Consider the following 18,815-nt stretch of genomic DNA (forward strand, 5'->3'; position numbering starts at 1 on the left):
TGTTCCATTTGGATATTTTCTGCTACCTTGGGTTCCAGATTGCTGATTCAATCCTCTGCTTCATCTAATCTGTTGATTCCCTCTAATATATTCTTCATTTAAGTTTATTCTTCATTTCTGACTAGTTTTTTATCTCCACTTTTACATTTCCTATCTCTTTGTTGAAGTTCTGAGTTCATCTATTCTTCCCCTAAGTTAATTGAGCATCCTTATAATCAATGTTTTGAAATCTGCATCTGGTGGAATGCTTGTCTGCATTTTGTTTAGTTCTTTTTCTGGGGTTTTCTCCTATTGTTTCATTTGGGACAGGTTCCTTTGTCTCATTTTGGCTGACTCCCTGTGTTTGCTTCTATGTATTAGGTAGATCTTTATCTCCTGGTCTTGGCAGAGTGGCCCTATGTAGTAGAGGTCCTATGGGGCTGAGTGGCACAGTCTCCTTGGTCACCAGAGCCACATGCTCCAGAGGTGTCCCTTGTGAGAGTTGTGTGTGCCCTCCTATTGTAATTGAACCTTGATTGCTGTTGGCACATCAATAGGTGGGGTCGACCCTCAGGCTGACTGGCTATGAGGACTGATTGTGACTACATTGGACAAGCTGCTGTGCAGGGGCTGACTCCACGGAATAGGAGTCACTTTAGTGGGGTTCTAGTGCCAGCTGCCCTTTGGGTGTGTGGTTTGTGGAGCTGGTTGGATGGTGCTCTGAAGCTGGTCACCAGGTGTGTTGGTTCTGGAACCTTTTTGGAGGGGCCCTGGTGCAGGTCAAGGTCAGCCACCACTTGTACCTGACTCAGGGCCGTCTGGCAGGAACTACAGAGATCTGCAGTTAGTACCACTCATGCTGGGCTTGCAGGCACTTGGAAGAGGTTACTCTGTGAACCGAGGCTGGCTGCCACTAGTGCCTGGCTTGGGACCCTTTGGTGGGCACCACAATGTGAGCTTAGGTCAGCTGCTATTTGTGCCATGTTTGTTGCCACTGAGAGCCTACGTCTCAAGCCAAGACTACTAGCCACTGCTTATGCTGGCTTGGGGCTTCTGGTGGGAGTTACCGTGCAAATTGAGATCGTTCGCTGCTTGTGCTAGGTTTGGGGTAGGTTAGCAAGAGGTACAGGGCACACCAAGGGCAGCCGCTGCTTGTTTACAGTTTGCTGGACCTTTGAGGTTTTAGGAATGTTCCCAGTGCCAGCTGAGACAGGCTACTTGTATGGAGGCGCCACTGGAAGGGGTTTGACCAGGCACATGCGTTGGGTGAGTGGGAACTCGGAATCACCAGGATGGACGAACAGTGTTAGCCAGGTTTGCTGCCTGCTTGCCTGCGCTGGGCTGGCTGGGTGGTGGAAAGGCTCAACAAAGGAATAATGGTGCCTGCCAGCATTTCCGTCCCTGTAGAGAGCTGTTTTGACCCCTCCAGCCCTCACCCTTAAAGCTAGTTAATTTAATTCTTCCCCATATGCTCCTGGTGCTTTTTGAACTGCTGCGTTCTCTGTGTAGGAAGGAGCCCAGAGTGAGTGAGTCTGTGTGAGGGCCCTTTATTATCTGCAGCACTTAGGTCTCCAGCAGCCCTTCATCTCACAGATGCAATCCCTGCTGGTTTTCACAGCCAGAAGTTATGGGGACTCCTGTCCCAGGCATGGGGGCCCAGGGCTGGGTCCCATTACTCCTCAAGGGGATCTCCACATCCAAGATTTTCCTCCCAATTTAATCACCACACTGTGGGTGTGGGACCTGCCCTTTCTCTATGTAGCTGCTGCTTTATATCCTTATAGTTATAAGACTTCTGTTCAGCTCGTCTTCAGGCGGTTCTCAATTGTTTTACAATTGAGTTGTAATTTTGATATGGTGACGGGAAGAGGTGAGCAGTGTTTACCTACTCCACCATCTTGACCATGGTTTTTACAAAGTTAACATGATCCTTCTGAAGTGAAGAATCATATTGCCTTTCTTTTCCACCCAAAGCATCCATCCCTGTTTCTTCTGTAGCTTTTCAGGTTACAGGGCAGGGGACAGAAGATCTGGCCTACGTGAAACTTTTCTTTAGAAGTTCAGGATTGGTGAAAGGTGGCTGGTTCCTTTTCACGCCTGGGTCAAGCCCTGCACAGGTGAATTTTAGAGTATGTTTTAAAATGGAGCTCATTATTCAGTGTCTCAGGTAAGACTGTGATTTTCTTTTTTCCTATCAGGTTAACCCACATAAAGTTTTTCCTCAAACTCAAGGGGTAGTAAAGGAAGAGTCAAGATAGAAGAGTTTTATTGAAAGGTATGATTTATTTTTTTCATCATTTAAAAAATTATGCCTAAAGATAAGTCAAATGCAAAAACATATAATACATCTACTGTTAAACAACCCTTTCCCATGAAGGCAAAATTCCTGAGCGCTATTTATTTTCCCTCTTGAAATGGCTAATCCAGGTGATAATATGGCTGCAGGTGGTTAGTTCACATCACTTCGTTCACTGCTTCTCCCCCTTAAACCCACACATCTTTCAGAACTACATCACTGAGGTGCTGGCCTTGGCTTGGCAACAGTGACACTGAGGCCTTACAGGTCCAGGGCCCAGTGGACAGACAGGTTCTTGTCCTCCACGCTGGCGACCATGTCTTCAATGGCGTTCCAGTCCAGCTTGCTGAGGAGGCTGCCAGTGCTCTCAGACATGCTGTCGGTGCCGCCCGCCCCGAAAGGTGGCTCTGGCTCTTCTTCAGGTGGTGACAAGTCCTGTCAAAGTGAGAAAGGCAGTAAATGGTGGTCCTAGCCTGAGAAAGAATAAATGGAACATGATTCAAAGATTCTAGGGTTACTCATCCACCAAGAGGTGAAGGGAATATGAAGGGGACCGGGGCTGTGGGTGCTGGCATGTCTGGATTGGCAATGAGCTGGATATCACCTGACACATCTAAATGATGGCACCAGATCTGAAGAGTGGACAAAATGGATTTTTATACTTGTAGTACAATGATCTGTTCTTATATTTTTGTGGGGTTTTTTTAGTTAAAAAGAAAATTCTACAAGATAAATGGAGTATTCAGCCAAAAGTGTAGTTGCTTTGAATCATTACTCCAGACTGACCTAACAATCTCAGTATCTCTACATTCCACCCCTCAGCCCTGCTAAAAAAACAAAATAAAACAAAACTGAAGCTCACAGAGGAAGCACGAGGCAAGCTGAAATCGGGAACACTGCTTACCTGTAGAAGGGAATTGTGACTGTCGTGAAGCATCTTCTGGATGTCTGAAGGTAACATCCAGGGACTCACCACAGTCTCCTCTCTTGAGTACTCTATACACACCTCCATGGTCTGCGGTGCAAGCCCAGCTCTTCCGTGCGTCTCCATGTGCTTCAGTCTATGACATGGAGCAGTAGAGCCTTTTGAGGGGGGAAGAACAAAGCGTACACTGGGACTGATTCACTTACTGTGACTTTATCATCAAATCCAAGGCAATCACGTTTTACCTAATACTTGAATCACAAGGTCTAGATATAGTTCACCTTAGAGCGTTTCTGTTGTGTCAGTGTGAGAGATGGAAACTGAATTCTGGCCACCTCTTTTGATTTTAAAGGTAAAGGTAACCTCTAGGACAAGAGTCCAGGGAGGAAGAGCCACGGAACAGAACTGTGGAGAAGTTCCCACTTCAAAGCTGGGTGAACTCATGGGAAGTCTTGTGGGAGCGCCCTCGACCGCATGCCTCCCATCTGCCTTAGGCACGGGCATCCGGGTAAGTGCAGTGACCGCACGCTATGGCCCTCTTCCTCCTCACTGAGAATCAGTATTTGTAGAAAAGAACCTAACACACTAATGTTCCATTCCAGAGCCAATGTCACAGCATGTCCTCTGCCCCTCACAAAGGTGACCTGAAGAAACACCCACAGCATGGAGTATGGCGGGAGGTAAACACAGGCCCCGACAGGCAGTCATGTGGCTCTGTGAAGAGGGGAACAGGAGATAGTCAGGGCGACCTGGCCTTTTAGAGCTCTACCAACCTCATGTGCTGAAAGGTAAGGACACCTCCAAGAAATCAGCACCCCCCCCCCTCCTCCCAACAACAGCAGCACACGTATAGGTGTTTCCTGTGGGCCAAGTGCTTTAACTGCATTCAGTCCCTTGAACTTACCAGCGTGCCCAGGGCCTAGTTCCTGGTCTACCATTCACACTCTCCCTGGCTCACCTTGTCTAGCTCCATGGCTGTATCATCCACATGCTGACAACTCTCACACCCGTACGTCTAGCATTACAGAGCAAACTGCCTTCTTGAAGTCTTTACTTGGATGTGCAACAAAGATCTCAGCCTTAACAGGTCCAAAACCAAACTGTGACTTTTTACCTATATACCCACCCTCCAATAGTCTTCCCATCCCAGGAAATGCTCAGGTTAAAATCCAGTTGTCCTTCATCCTTCTCTTTCTTACACATTCTATAACCAGTCGTCAGCAAGTCTCAATGTGGTCTATCTTCTTAATACATTCCAAATCTAAAAGCTTTCCCTCATTTCTAGTGTAGACCACTAGTCCACAAGCATCTCCGTGCTTGTCTGCCTTCTTCTGTTCTTCTTCTCCCTCATGTTCTATAACATCACTTATATCATCTCCCTCCTAATTCCCCCCACTGGATCCACAGTAAAATCCAAGCTTCTCGCCTTGGCCTGTAGCAGCTCGCCGGTCTCTCCGTCTTTCCCACACTGATCTTTCCTGTCGGGCCAAGTTTGTTTCAGGGCTTTGAACTTGCTCTTCGCTCTGCCTTATCTTTACATGGCAACCCCCTTGTCATCATTCAGGATGTTCACTCCAACACCACCTTCTCAGAGGGACCTTCTCTAAGTCCGCTCGTATCTTATTTTTGTGCTGCATCTGCGTTGTTGATGACTAACAGTGCCTGGTGTGCAGGAGGAGCTCAGGGCATGGCTGCGGAATGAATGCTCTTCGTGAAAATCCTATAGGGAACGTGTTATTACCTCCGTTTTGCAAATGAGGAAAGGGAGGCTTTCGAGAGGTTAGTAACTTGCCCAAGACGATGGACGTATCTAGGCCCAGACCGGAGCTAATATGTTAACTTGCTATTCAGAGGGCCCTTTAGGATGATCTTCGTATCTGTAGGTGAGAAATGGGTCTATTTATCTGGACCCCCCAGGCAGCAGCTGTGCAACAGCTTCCTGGATTAGTGCCAAAGCAGGAGGGCAGCAGGCCCAGAGGCCTGAGGGGTTTGCTTGTGACAAGTCCCAAGGGTCTGTAAGAGAAACAAGCTTATCATCTGTAGCTGTGCTGTCGGTTTGACTTTTTTTGCTATTTAAAGACTCATTGAGTTTTTTGGGATGTGACTGAAAGTTCCATGTTAAAATAATTATTTAAGTAAATATTATTTAGTTAAGGGACAAATTTTGAAAAAAATCTGTGAAAGAATATTTATGATATCCAATAGGAACGCAAATGGGAACAAACACTGTGGTAAAAAAGCAAGCAGCCAGGAAAACAGAAAAAGTTGAGATTGACAAAATGAAAAAGAGAGACAGCAACAGGTAACAGTGCTGTAACCACGAGGGTGAGCTGTCTCGCCAGAGTGATGGAGGCAGAGGGTGCTGAATTCAAGTATTCAGGATATGATGAGAGATTAGTTAAGGCCGTCACCGCCCACGAATCCCACCCCCATCTCTGCTGCAATGAATTTGGTATCTAGACTTTGACACAATTGTCAAATGAAGATAATTATACTTCCATCCAGAAAGAAAGACAAAATCATCAAGTCGACTGAAATTAAGGTTAACAGTCCTGCTTCTTAGGAAAGCCTTTACCCTTTGGGATGTCTGCACACCTCAAGAGGCTGTCACTGGCTTTCTTGCCTTGCTTTTTACCCAAGGATGGCTCTGCAATTTCCTTCTTTTCACAGCAGAGTGCATTTCTCTAGGATTTATTTGGGATATCCAATCTTGAGATTAAAAAATACAGTATAAAAACAAATCTGTGAAACTGAGCGTGTACAAAGCTTTTCACGGTAAAGTGTTCCAGCCCCAGTGTGATGGAGAAAGCTTTCTAAGGAAAAGGTGAGACATCAAGAAGACGCCCCACGGTGGCACGAGGCACATGCAGCCACTGCCGTCAGACGCAGCCTCGCTGTGAAAGAGACTGAGCGTCGCCACTTGTTTTCTTTCTACCGTGTTGCCCAGTGATGTCCACAGAGTCTAGCCTGACAATCTGAGGCGGAACAGTAAACCACCATCACCTCCGCAGTCCCTCCAAAAGAAAAGCCTGCTCCTTCCTCCTCTCCCTACCTGTGTCGATTACTGGGTCACAGTCTAGACAAACACCCAAACTAGAAACGTGCAGTGACACTCAATTTCTTCCTCTCAGAGGCAGGGCTGCCACTAGACAATACTTCCGTTCGTCTTTCTATGATATGGGCAAGGCCTCAGGCTGGAGCGAACTGACTCCAAGAACACAAAACCCTGGATTCACTGGAGCTTTCATAAACAATACAATACAAATGTACACATCACTTCAGCTATTTTTAGGGGCAATATTGTATTTTGGGGCATTTTATCTGTTGAACTAAACATTGCTAGACATTTGCTTAAAAAAGAATAAGAAGTATGGGGTACTCTACACTAGTAAACATTTGACCAAACATTAAGAGACTGAAAAGGAAAAAAATAGCCTGGAATTATAAAATTAAAAGTACAGGAAATGCTTTTAGGACTCAAACTGAACCTAATAATTAGAAGCTTGTGTTTTAACGCCTACAATGGGGGAAAGTATGGGAAAAAACCAAGCAGAATTTCTAGAAAACATAGCCACCGACATTAAAATTTGATAAATGAGTTAAATAGATCAGACACACATGAAGAGAGATGTGGGGAGCTCAAAGGTGATTCTGCAAGGAAAGGAGACAGCAGCGGGGAGGAGGCATCAGAGCGGGAACTGGCCCATTTGTGTTTCTCATCATTTTTGTAGTGCGTATATTGGGTTGTCGGCAAAGTCATGATGTATTTTTTCCATGTTTTTCGTTGCAAAAATGCATCGTGACTTTTCTGACAACCCAATAAATCAGTGTTTTCATCCTTTGCCCTACCAAGTTGAGTTCTTTTCTGTAAATTGGGATAATGCCACAGACCTCACGGGAATAATGTGAGAGTTAAGTGAAATCATGCACATGAGGTGCTAACTCCTTGCTTGGCAGCATGTGCGTCCTCGACGCTGTTCACTGTTATTCTTGCTGTTCTGAGGGGATCTGAGCAGGACCTCAGTCTCCTCAGCTGTGAGATGGGGTAAGGGTTGTTAGACCTAACAGGAGAATGAATGGGAAAGTGCCTTTGAAACTGTGCAGAATAACATCAGGTGAGGGCTGGGCTGGGGGAGGCATTAGGAATTAGGATCATTAGGTATAATTTCCCTCTCTCTTGATCAGAGCCCAGGTAATTTGGGCAAGTAGCCAAAGATGGAGCAAATCTGGGCCCAGGTCTCCCACTTCCGGCTCTGTGTGCTCTGACTACGTGATCATACACCTTCCCGAGTGCTTGTTTTTACGTTCAGCGCTGCGGCAAGCCCACGCATACATTCTCACTGTCATAATCCGCATTTTGCAGGTGAGAAAACAGAAGCTTACACTAATGGATCAGGAACTGCCCCAGGCTGAAGGGTAAGTGGTGAACCAGGGTCCCCAACAGGCTAACTCCACAGCCTCTTCTCTGAACCACAAAGCCACACTCTTTGTTCTGAAATCTGTACCTGAAATGTCTAAGAGCGATTTATGACTTTTAAAGCTTTAGTATTAATATTAAATCCAAGGACTTGATAGTCCGTCTTTACCCCGTACCTTTCTGGAAGCTCACTGGGTTCCGCACAGCCTTTCTTCCCGCAGCTTTGGCCCCACCAGCGTCCTGCATGGTGAACGGGGCAGTTCCTATAAAGACAGGCCAACTTCTGTAACTTTCTGTTGTATGCTTTTTCATGCATCACACTGTAAGATCTTTGAGGACAGAAACCTTCTGATAGGTAGGGACCCAACAAATGGTGGTTGATTTGAACCAGGAAAGCAAAACAAAAGTAGAGGTGGAGGGAGGGAAAACCCTGCTTAGAGACATGCTATCCTTGTAACACAACCACAGTCCCTTGTCAAATGGCAAATGTGCCTGGACGACATCTCTGGCAACTGGAAAAGCCAGGCACCTACACCTGTTAGCAGTAAACATCTAGACAAAATTCCAAGTTAAATTTTACCAGGAGAATGATTTAAAAATTTTAAAATGAAAACATGGATGTTAAAAGTCATTATATCCAGGTTGGAAGAACTAAAGATTCAAGATTAGGGATGTCTTCTGCGACACCGAGGTGAGGCATTCAAGGCATGAGGGAGAACTTGAAGGAAAGAGTGGAAGCACAGAGCAGGTGGGTGGGAAACAAGCCTGCACGCAGCACAGGTTATATGGGGGGAGGGGGCTGAGGCGGCGAAGGGGAGGATGCTTAGAAGGCCCATCCGCGCGGGGTCGGGTCACAGGGCTTCTGAGCCCAGAAACAGCAGGGGCACCTCATCAAGCAGAGTCCGGGAAGGGCAGGCGCGGGGACCAACCCAGTCAAGTGCAAGGTGACAATACAGGTCTAATGGGACCGGTCCAAGAGAAACACACAGTTCCACATAATCCAAGACTTTTCCATTCGATATTAAGAAATCATGGTTCAAGTTTAAAATCCTTGCCAATTTTGAATATTTTGAAATTTTGGCATATGTATCAGGTGTAAAATAAAATTCTTAAAAAGAAAACATGGTTACTCTTTTGAAATTTAGTTTAAAAAGAGTATTTTCTTATTATGATTTGTCAATCAAAAGCAAGAGTTAACCCAACTATGAAGTTTTATCAAAAGGATTGGAATTTATGGAAATTTCAATTTTCTATAAATTGAGGCAGCATCCTGAATGGTAGGTTCTAATTATGTAGGCTCTAGACCCAGACTGGGTTTAAATCTTGGTTCTGCCACTTCCTAGCTGTTTGATCTTAAGCTGTTTTATTTCAACTTTCTCTGCCTTGGTTTTCTCCTCTTTAAAAGGGGAACATAATAGTACCTATCTCACAGGGTTGTAATTAAAGAGCTTAAATAGAACCTGGCACATTAGTTAATTATTATACATTTTTAGCTGTATACATTTATACATGTTAGCTATGATTATACATTTTAATGTGTTTGAAATCATTCTACAAATAAGTGTGATTTACTTTAGTAATCAAAACTCAAATATGGCAAAATTAACTAAAGGAAGGCTAGCCTTAAATAACAGATATTATATCTTCAAATGTGGAAAAGGATGTTAAAAGGGTGAAAACAGGATATTATTTCAATCTGATCCTCTTCTGTAAGATATCCATCCTGAAATCTATCAGAATTTGATTTGTAAAAATGCCTGCAATCTTTAGCTAGACACACAAAAGAAACAGATTCCCAAATAAGTCGTATCAAATTTACTGACTGTTCAGATTCTATTACAAAAAGGCCATTGGTTTAAAAATATTCTCAGGGTCTTCTTATTTCAAAGCAATTAAACAAAATCCCAGTACAGCTAAGTCTTTGTCAATCTCTTACATTCTGCTGAAATGAGACTTGTTTTTTACTAAGATCTATAGTTCTTATTAATGAAAATACAACTCTGGAGACAAGAAGGAACAGGTCAAAATTCCACAATATAATAAAGTTTAAGTCTTACCACGTGGCCAAGGTGAGCCATGAGGTTGTCCAAAAGGTTCCCCTTTTGGGATGTAACTGGCTTTGGGTATGTATCTGACTTTTCCAGGTTGATTTATTGAAAAATTGTGACCATGTCGATTTTCTCTAAAGGAGAAATCACATTATTATATTACTAGAATACCATTTGGTGACAAAGTATAATATTTCAAAAAGCCCAAATTCTAGCTCAGATGAATACATTCACTTAGTTTATACCTCAGTGATGTATTTAGTGTATAACTCTCAACAAATTATTCTTCATATCTCATTTCTCAAACTTCATTTTTTTCCCCAAAGAAACTATTTTTTGTTCTCTCCCTATCCATTTCAAATTCCGTGTATTTGGCAGTTATTTTTTATTTATTTTTTTTAGCTGAGCCATCCTGCCACCTGTTGGCAACTCAGCGGCAGCTCAGCTTGGGCCAGTTGGCAGTTATTATTTATGTATTTAAGACCCTGCTTTATTCTAGAAAAGATTCAAAGGGCATCTGGTATTTGGAGTATACCCCAAGTCACACCCACACACAAGTGATCTGACTGCATCAAGGTTTGTGGTAGGTAGCATTTCCTTTAGGCTCTGAAAGTATGTGAGTGTGTTTATAATCTTAATCATTTATTTTGTTGAAGGTGGTAATTTTTTTTTTTTGAAGGTGGTAATTTTTAACAACACTGTACTGCCAATTGCTGTTCACCTTATGGATCACCACCAAGTAAAATTTTGTGTGTTTGTTTGCCACGTATAAGAAACATTACACTTGGGTACTTTTCTTTACCAGTCTGTGTGTAGTTAAGTCCTGCCTAATGAACTCATATCTAAACCTACTGCAGGTCATTCATTTAAGAATAAATATATAACAGTATCTACAATTGAATCAGCAATAACTGGGCGGGGTAGGAAGAGCCCGCAGAGGAAGAAGTGGGAAGCTGGTGGGGACTGTCTGCAAGAATGAGGCCAAGTGGAGAAACAGAACAATTAGGAGGTAAATTACAGAAGGAAATCCCAACAAAATCTACAGAAAAGAAAACAGGATTCAATGGATACCAAACTTGTATTAGGTATACTGCTTTGTTATATCTTAGACATGTAACGCCATTGTCTTCTTCCTTGGTGATTCTATAAACTTATAAAGACCTTATAATTAGGGACCATTGTTTTCTTCACTTTCTTACCATAATTCTGAGCAGGGTAGAAGCAGAAACACTGAACTTGGGTCATAAAAATGCTACACTTATCACGCCTGACATTGTCTTGCCAAGTGACATGCCAAACCTTATCTTACCCTTTTGGAGAAAGGGGGCGTTGCTGTCTGGAGCTTTGAGCAGCTCTGGGCTTATTAGGCAATGGTTTCTGTGCAGTTGCTGGTAGTTGTACTGATTCCGATAACAGTTCATTCATCAGACTGTATGCTTGTGAGATTCGACGACTATAGTGGTCAGAGAGTAGCACTCTTTGGAGAAAGAATTAAATGACATTTAATAAGAGTCACTTTCAGTTCATATTTCTAGAAGGCACACAGTGTTTGAAGACCACCTAGCATTTGTTTTTTTTTTTTCCAGTGCTTTCTAAATGCACTTCAGATGCAAGATCAAATTTCAGATGTGTGAAAACCATTGGGCAGTATTATTAAAGGTACCGGTAGCATGGCCTTTGGGGTATTTTCAAATACGTATATATCTAGATTCGGAGAGGGAAGGGAATAGTAGAAATAAAAGTCATAAAATTGAATGGAGTAAATAATATTTGAAAACAATTTCCAAAATAGGCTAGTAGAGTCTAATTATTTTCCTTGCAGTTATCTCTCATAATTGACAAAAAATGGGACTACTGTGAAAACTAGAATTCTTTAAGCATTATCTGCGTCTCAGGTGAGCGAGCTCGGGAGAATGCTCAAGGCTACAGCTACCCAGCTCACCTGTCTTTCTCACGCTTCATCTTTTGGCTCCGCCTGATTTCCCTGGAAGTCATGTAAAACTGCACAAGAAATATCCAGTTAGTCCATTATTATTCAGTACAAATCACTAAGCCATTAGGATCCACGGAAAACATGAAAACTGCACTAGTCAGTTTTAACAGGAAGTTAAAACATAATTGTTATTTAGGAAATTGTGCAAAATACGGTCATATTTGATGAGGCTTCTGACCCAAGCACAAAACATGAAAATGTTAACGCATTATGTAATCAATTAAAATCCAGATTAATAAATAGAATGCAAAATCTATTTCAGTAGCTAAATTAATGTATTTTCTCAAAAGGAGAAGAACTTTATTGCCTGCATTTAAGAGAGAAAACAAGAGCATTTTAAGGATAAAGACACCTAGGCTGCGACCTCAGTCTTGTGATTAATCTCACCAACAGTTTGGTTGATAAAGCAGAAATGAGCCAAACCTTTAAAAACCATCATTTTGATGCTTTAAAATTTTTACAGAAACCTACTGCAGTGAGTTCACTGGGACTTAAACCTCTTCAAGACTTACGCACCAAGAGGCTGACTGGTAAATGCAAGCCATGTGCCTCTTACTCCAAAACACTGCGTTACTGTTGAGTCACTAATGAATGTAAGTCTTTTCACACAATTGTGTATATAAAAACATGCACACATGAGTGAATTCACTTTCTCAAGATCCTGTATAGAAGTAGTCAGGAACAGGACTGGCCGAGTGGCTCAGTTGGTTAAGAGCTCTTGCTCAAGATTGAAGCGCTGAGCATCAGGGTCGCCGGTTTGTTTCCCGGCCTGAGTTGAGCTGCCAACAGGTGGCAGGATGACTCAGCTACAAAAAAGAGTAGTAGTAACAAATAAAGGTCTTGTCGATTTCTGATAGAAATTCAAATGAAATTTTTACTTACATTAATCCTTCACTAATCCCATACCTTTACCCAAATAAAAGCTAAAACTAAAGAAACAAGGTCTGTGATCTTGAAGGGTATGTCACAAAGTCTATAAACCAAACAGTTCTGATGCCCTCAGAGTTAATTTATTCTAAATTTGGACACGATTCTAGCCATCTTGGGTATTTGCTTGGCTGACAGGGAGGGTAATAGAACTCTCCTGCCCCGCCCATGGGGTGGAGGGAGACACACGGAGACACACAGAGACACACACACACACACATATACACGCACACACTTAAGAGATTCTGGTCATGTACCTCAGTAGCCCTGAAGGTCATTACCATGTCCCCAGAGCTATCAACAGAATGTTATATTGACACCAACATGCTCTCTCCAGACACAGGTTAGTAAATGACACAGTTTAAATAATAATTAACCTACTTTTGCACCATTTGGTGCTTAAATGTGATAACCTTATTTGGAAAACTCACTTATAAAATATTTTCTAATGATGCTTTAAAAAAAAGTACTGTTTTATTTTATTTCAGATTAGAAAGTATAAAACTGTAATCTAAATGTGACTTTCCTAGTAGCATTTGCTTTGTTTCACCTTCTGAAGAAATACTTCTGACCTGGCCATCGTAATGTCCACAGTCAGGGCTCAGGAAACAAACTCTGATAGTTTCAAGACGACAACACACACACACACACACACACACACACACACACACGCACGCCATTGTTCTGTTGGTACATGACTGAACCACACGCTTTAAAATCTTCTGTAGATAATATAGGGGTAGAAAATTGATTTTTAAAATGGCTTTACCACACACACAGTCAGTTGTTCAATTGCCATCAACTCTCATTGAAAATTAAGGAAACTCCCACTGGTCACCCATCACTCAAACTCTTCATTTGTTTAAAAATACCAGAGCCATAATTAGCCTGGGGAAGAAAAAAATACTTAAGATGGTTCAATGGAACATGGTTTGTACAATACCCTGCTACATTTTGTTAAGGTAATTCCTTAACTTTCCTAAGTAAAATGCTGACTTTTCTGTGAAATAAAAAATGCATCCAAATTATATTAATCCTTTTCTTGAATTTGCCAGAAAAAAACCCTAAATCTGTTCTGTGCTAATTCCATTATCCTGGATACTGCAGACTTACTGGATTGCTCCTGCGGCAGAAAGGATTGTGTTCGTGCCCTCTCTTTGCTGCCAGCTCAGTTAAGTACTCTGCCATTCTTTCTTTCCGTTTTCTTTTCATCCAGACTTGAATTTCTTTTCTCTCCTCAGTTCTTCGAGGACGTCTACTGGAAGAATGCTGAATCCTGAGAAAAGTAACAGGCAGGGCATCACTTGATTTTAAATTTGTTATGCAGATGAGAAGTATCACAACTAAATACTGTTTATTTGGAAAGACTTTGCCCCATCTTCAAAAAGTAGTATACACTTATAATCTCTAGTCAATGTGCTCCAACCTGTCCCCTGAAATCCACTGAAAATGACCTCAGAAAGGCCTCCAGCAGCCTCGTCAGTCTTCATCCTACTTGGCTTCTCTATAACATTTGATACAATTAATTGGCTTCTCCTTTCTGCTTTTAAAGTCCCTCTTACTCAAAACCTTACGCAGCCCCCTACATTAGCTCCTTTCTTCTGCTCTGGACTTTTTCACCTTTAATCTATTCCTGGACTATCTCAAGCAGTTCTGAAACTTATAGTATGGAGCTGGCTTCTAGAATCTGCCCTTATGGGTCTAGGCTCACGTTCCTGCCTGTGCCACACTTCCCGGGGACTGGCCCCAGCTAATGACTGAGGGATGTGGCTGGCCCGTTCCTGCACGACACAGGCGCCTCGGATGGTGACTTTGGCTCGAGGTCTCAGCACTGACTTGGCTGACATGTTCTCAGAACTGCTTAACTCAGATTCTACTTAACCCCTCCTTGCCCCTCTTTCCTTCACAGGGAGGGCGGGGTCAGGCCTGCACTGTGGTCTGATGCCTCTCCCCACTGCTTTTACTCCCTTTTTCCCTCACATTACATTTCGCTCATTAAACCTTGTGGACATCTAATCCTATTTCAGCGTCTGCTCCTCAGAAGAGAATGAACACGATTAGTGTACTGAGAGTGGTCCAAGCAAACAGGTGGTGTGAGGCGGGGATTTGGGGCAGACTCATCTCCCACATGCGAGTAGGACACATCCTACACGGAAGATGGGCCACGAACACAAACCATGTGGTTTATACTGAACACCTGCTTGTCTTCTGGGAGTCTGGACTCGGTACGCGCCAGGCAAAGGGCGCCTACCTGACCAATAAAAACCCTGGGCACCGAGTCTCTACAAGCTTCCCTGGTACACAGCATCCCACGGCCGGTATGACCATCTGCAGTTGGAAGAATGAAGTGTCTGTCCTGTGTGACTCCACGGGGGGAGGCTTCTTGGAAGCTTGTGCTTGGTTCCCTCTGGACTCCACCCCATGCACCTTTTCCCTTTGATAATTTTGCTTTGTATCTTTTCATTGTAATAAATCATAGTCTTGAGCACAAACATATCCTGGGTCCTCCCTGTGAATTCACTGGACCTGAGGTGATCCTAGGGACCCCTAACCCAGGGCGAGACCGCACTGGCAGTCTTCTAGCTCCCACCCCACTTCCCCTCACAGGTGTTTCTCCAAATAAATCTCTTGCTTATCTAAATCTCATTTTAGCATCTGCTTCTGGGGGGATCTAAACTATTGTACCAGTGGATATTACTAACTGAATGTTCTCCTGACACCTTGTATCTAAAACCACATTCTTTGTTTTGCTAAAGAAATCACCATCAACTCAGTCATCCAAGTAGAGAAAATCATTCTCACTTCTTCCTGACAGTCTCCAGGTTTACTCATGCTTGTTAGCCTACACTTTCCATTCTGAGCCATCTCGTGTCTAGACTACTGAAGTAAGAAGACCTCTGACTGGCTCCCACTCTAGTTCAAAGCCCTTTGTTGAACCCCCTGCTGCCTGCAAACGAGGTGACTCAAGACTGCCTCTGGTCCCCAGTGGCAGCCAGCACACCCTGTCGGACCTTCTCTCTCCTTCCAAGGCATGAACTCCGGTTACATCTAACGCCCCACCCTCTACTGACCATCACACTTTTGCATATTATATTCTTGCTGCCTAGAATATCCTTCCTTCTAGTTAAGCCACATGAATTTCTACTGATCTTTTGAAATAAACCTCAAATACCATTACTGGGAGACTGTCTTCTCTGACTGACAGTCTTCCCCCAAATCCCTATAGGATACTGATGTGATTGGGTTTATGTCATTATCTTTTTATAGTTCTATCCCCGTTCAAGAGTAGAAACCATATTTTATTTTTATTCCAATACTTTACATTTAATACATTCATGACATTTATAACAATCATTAACTTAAAAAAGAATGCAAATTCCTCTATATGTGATTGAAGGTAACTAAAAGAGCTTCACAAATAAGTTAGGATTTGCAGGGCCTTGACATGAAGTCATAATACAGCAGGTAATTCCTATCAGGAGCCAGTTCTTGGCCCAGGAAAGGTTCCATGTTCCATGGAAAGAGTATTTAAAATGTATTCCAAGGGTTAATGTTTAGGATAAAGTACTAAATCATGAGCTAAATCAATAATTACTTCTAAGAAGAAGTAGGATTAAATTTATATTGTACTTAGGGTGATAAGGCCTTGGGAAAACTCACCACGATACAAATGCACTGTATACATTAAATAAGCCAGGCTATATTCTATTGGGGGAGTGGGGGACGACACAAACATCACAAAATGTATTCACGAAGAAGAAAATCTACTCTAAGTTTTGCGTTTGTTTCATAACAATCCCATTAAAATACTGCCAGGCCTTTTGAGCTTCTTTTGCTCGGCCCGCTCCAAACTCTTTGGAGTGTACTTTCTCTTCTAATAATGGCCCTTGAGTCATTATCTACTGCTTAGACCCGCTTAAGTGTACTTTTTCTCCTAATAAATTGCTCTTTCACAATTAAAAAAATTATAAATAAAATAAAATACTGCCCATTTTGAATATTTTTGAACCATAACATTTTTAAATGGGTTAAAAATTAATTATTCAGTGATTACCTGGAGAAACTTTTAGCTTGTTGTTCTGTTAAGCCCAGCTCTTCACTGGAAACTCCATCTTTTGTTATAAGGTCATCAATAATGTCTGCAATATCAGTCAATCCCGTCATCTGGAGTGGATCTACTGAAACACTTTATATGCAAATGCAATTTGAGAAATATAAGTCAGTATCTACAACTTAGTTACATGAAGCAACAATGAACATGTAAAGCTATGCCCTCCAAGAGCATAAATAAACACAAAAATAATCAATATATAACTACGGTTCCTTCTATTTCTTTAATTCCAGTAATCTTCAGTGGAAAAGCCTAATCATCAATATGATGATTTTGTACTTGCTCTTAAAAAAGCACATAAGGCCCAGGAGATCATTTCTACCTGTCTTGCCTGCTGAGATTTAATACATATGTAGTAAAGAAAACGTAGCCAATGTAGTCTATAGTGTCCTAGCTACCCATGAGTAATGGTAAGGGATATATTAATAACAATCCTCAGTTTCTTAACACAACCCATCCCCAATGGGAATTATATTCCTTTAATCCATGAAAAAAAATGTAGATGTTCACATACATACAAACAACAAAATTTCCAGAACACATAATTTATACCCAACTTTAAGTAAAACTGTGAATTAATTCTTAAGATATTTACCTCTCAAATAACTCATCACTGTTATTCATGCCTTAAAAAAAAAGAAACATTATTAATAAACATTTCAGGTCAGTTACTTTTTTTTGTACTTTCAATTATTAACCTGACTTAGAAATTATATAACCAGAAATTAAAATATTTTTAAACCATACAGATATATACATATAGCATATTTATCCTCCACTTGAATATGCTACTTAGTAGTGAATACTGTCCACATTTTAAGATTACAACTTTTCTATCCAGAGTACTCTGAATAATACACTTTAGGAGGTGCAATCTTTCTTAGTACAGTTTAGAAATTAGAGTGCAATTTACTAAAACAATCATAAAAAACAACAAAAAACTCTCTGATGATCTAAAAGCAATACATTTGGGGAAATTTCTAAAATCCAGGAAGCCCTTATTGGAAGAATATGACTCAAAGAACAATTTTTAAACCATGTCCAATATTAACTACATATATTTAAAGCAAAACATTTAATCCACACTCCATTTCTATGTTTAAACCTCAAAGAGAATTGTGTTAACACAGGGAAAAGTGTTCTGACATCTCTCCTCAAAAAAACATTTTGTTGTGAAGATTTTCTTATACTAAGATAAATCCACTCTGCCCCTACATGTTTTTAATATTAAATAATTTTGCTTTCTTAAGCACATGTTTGTTTGTTTTTTAATTTATTAATCCTCAGATCAAGGATTTTACATTATCTTACATTATCAGTCTGGGCATTTGAGTTCTTAATAGCAATTAACTAAATTTAACTATTAAGTAAAACCTCAACTGCTGAAAAAAAATGATAATGGTGTAAGTATAGATTAATCAGATATAAAAGGTCTGACTACTAGAGAGGAAACATTCCTTTTATCAAAGGGCAGAAAAGTGTTATGCTTAAATAAATGCCTTTAAAAATAGTTATATAGGAAGATTCTATCTACACTTACTTCATTTTCAAACCATTTTTGGAACTCTCCCTGGACTGCTTTCACAATTTACTAAACACAATAGATCAGCTTCATTCCTGGATGAACACAATTCCTTTTTTCAAATTTCAGACAGTGACACTCAACCTGATCATGTACTTCACTTATCAGAAAGGCCTCTGAATAACTTGCGTTTGTTACCAAAAATTAAACCCATCCTCAGTGAGTATAGTATTTGCCACTTTAAGAACACTCAGAAGAAAGTGAGGAAAAATGGAAATCAATTTCAAAAGAGTAAACTTACGCTATTTCTGAGCACTAGAGGTATGGGAATGACTATACATCTTTCCAAGAGGCCCACTCTGAAGAAGGAGACACCTATTAGGGCATCCAAGTTCTATACTTTTAAATAATAATTTGGTTTCTTTTTAGATTTATAATCAAACATTGAGAAAAACATTTTAATTTATCCATCTTTCTGTTTCTTATGCCATTTGTTATTTCTCCTTTTTTCCCCTCTTGCATCCTAACTTAAGAAGCTATAACAACCCTAAATGAATCACCTCCTTAACTTTGTACTTTCAATTTATTTTCCTACTA

The 18,815-nt window shown here is 41.3% G+C and overlaps 1 protein-coding gene across 1 annotated transcript in view; it reads right to left on the reverse strand.

Annotated features, from left to right (window-relative positions):
- Positions 1 to 2,248: 2,248 nt before the first annotated feature.
- The window catches only part of CPLANE1 (ciliogenesis and planar polarity effector complex subunit 1), a 118,397-nt gene continuing 101,830 nt past the window's right edge, over positions 2,249 to 18,815 (reverse strand). The window contains exons 37-45 of the mRNA XM_019650733.1: positions 17,292 to 17,322; positions 16,640 to 16,771; positions 13,699 to 13,861; positions 11,608 to 11,666; positions 10,975 to 11,142; positions 9,675 to 9,799; positions 7,794 to 7,880; positions 3,180 to 3,358; positions 2,249 to 2,710 (exon numbers count right to left, since the gene is read on the reverse strand). Coding sequence (XP_019506278.1) covers positions 2,537 to 2,710; positions 3,180 to 3,358; positions 7,794 to 7,880; positions 9,675 to 9,799; positions 10,975 to 11,142; positions 11,608 to 11,666; positions 13,699 to 13,861; positions 16,640 to 16,771; positions 17,292 to 17,322 — 1,118 coding nt within the window. The 3' untranslated portion in view covers positions 2,249 to 2,536. The remainder of the gene's footprint in view (positions 2,711 to 3,179; positions 3,359 to 7,793; positions 7,881 to 9,674; positions 9,800 to 10,974; positions 11,143 to 11,607; positions 11,667 to 13,698; positions 13,862 to 16,639; positions 16,772 to 17,291; positions 17,323 to 18,815) is intronic.

This window comes from Hipposideros armiger, unplaced genomic scaffold (assembly GCF_001890085.2).
Source record: "Hipposideros armiger isolate ML-2016 unplaced genomic scaffold, ASM189008v1 scaffold_146, whole genome shotgun sequence".
Classification (NCBI taxonomy): Eukaryota; Metazoa; Chordata; class Mammalia; order Chiroptera; family Hipposideridae; genus Hipposideros; species Hipposideros armiger.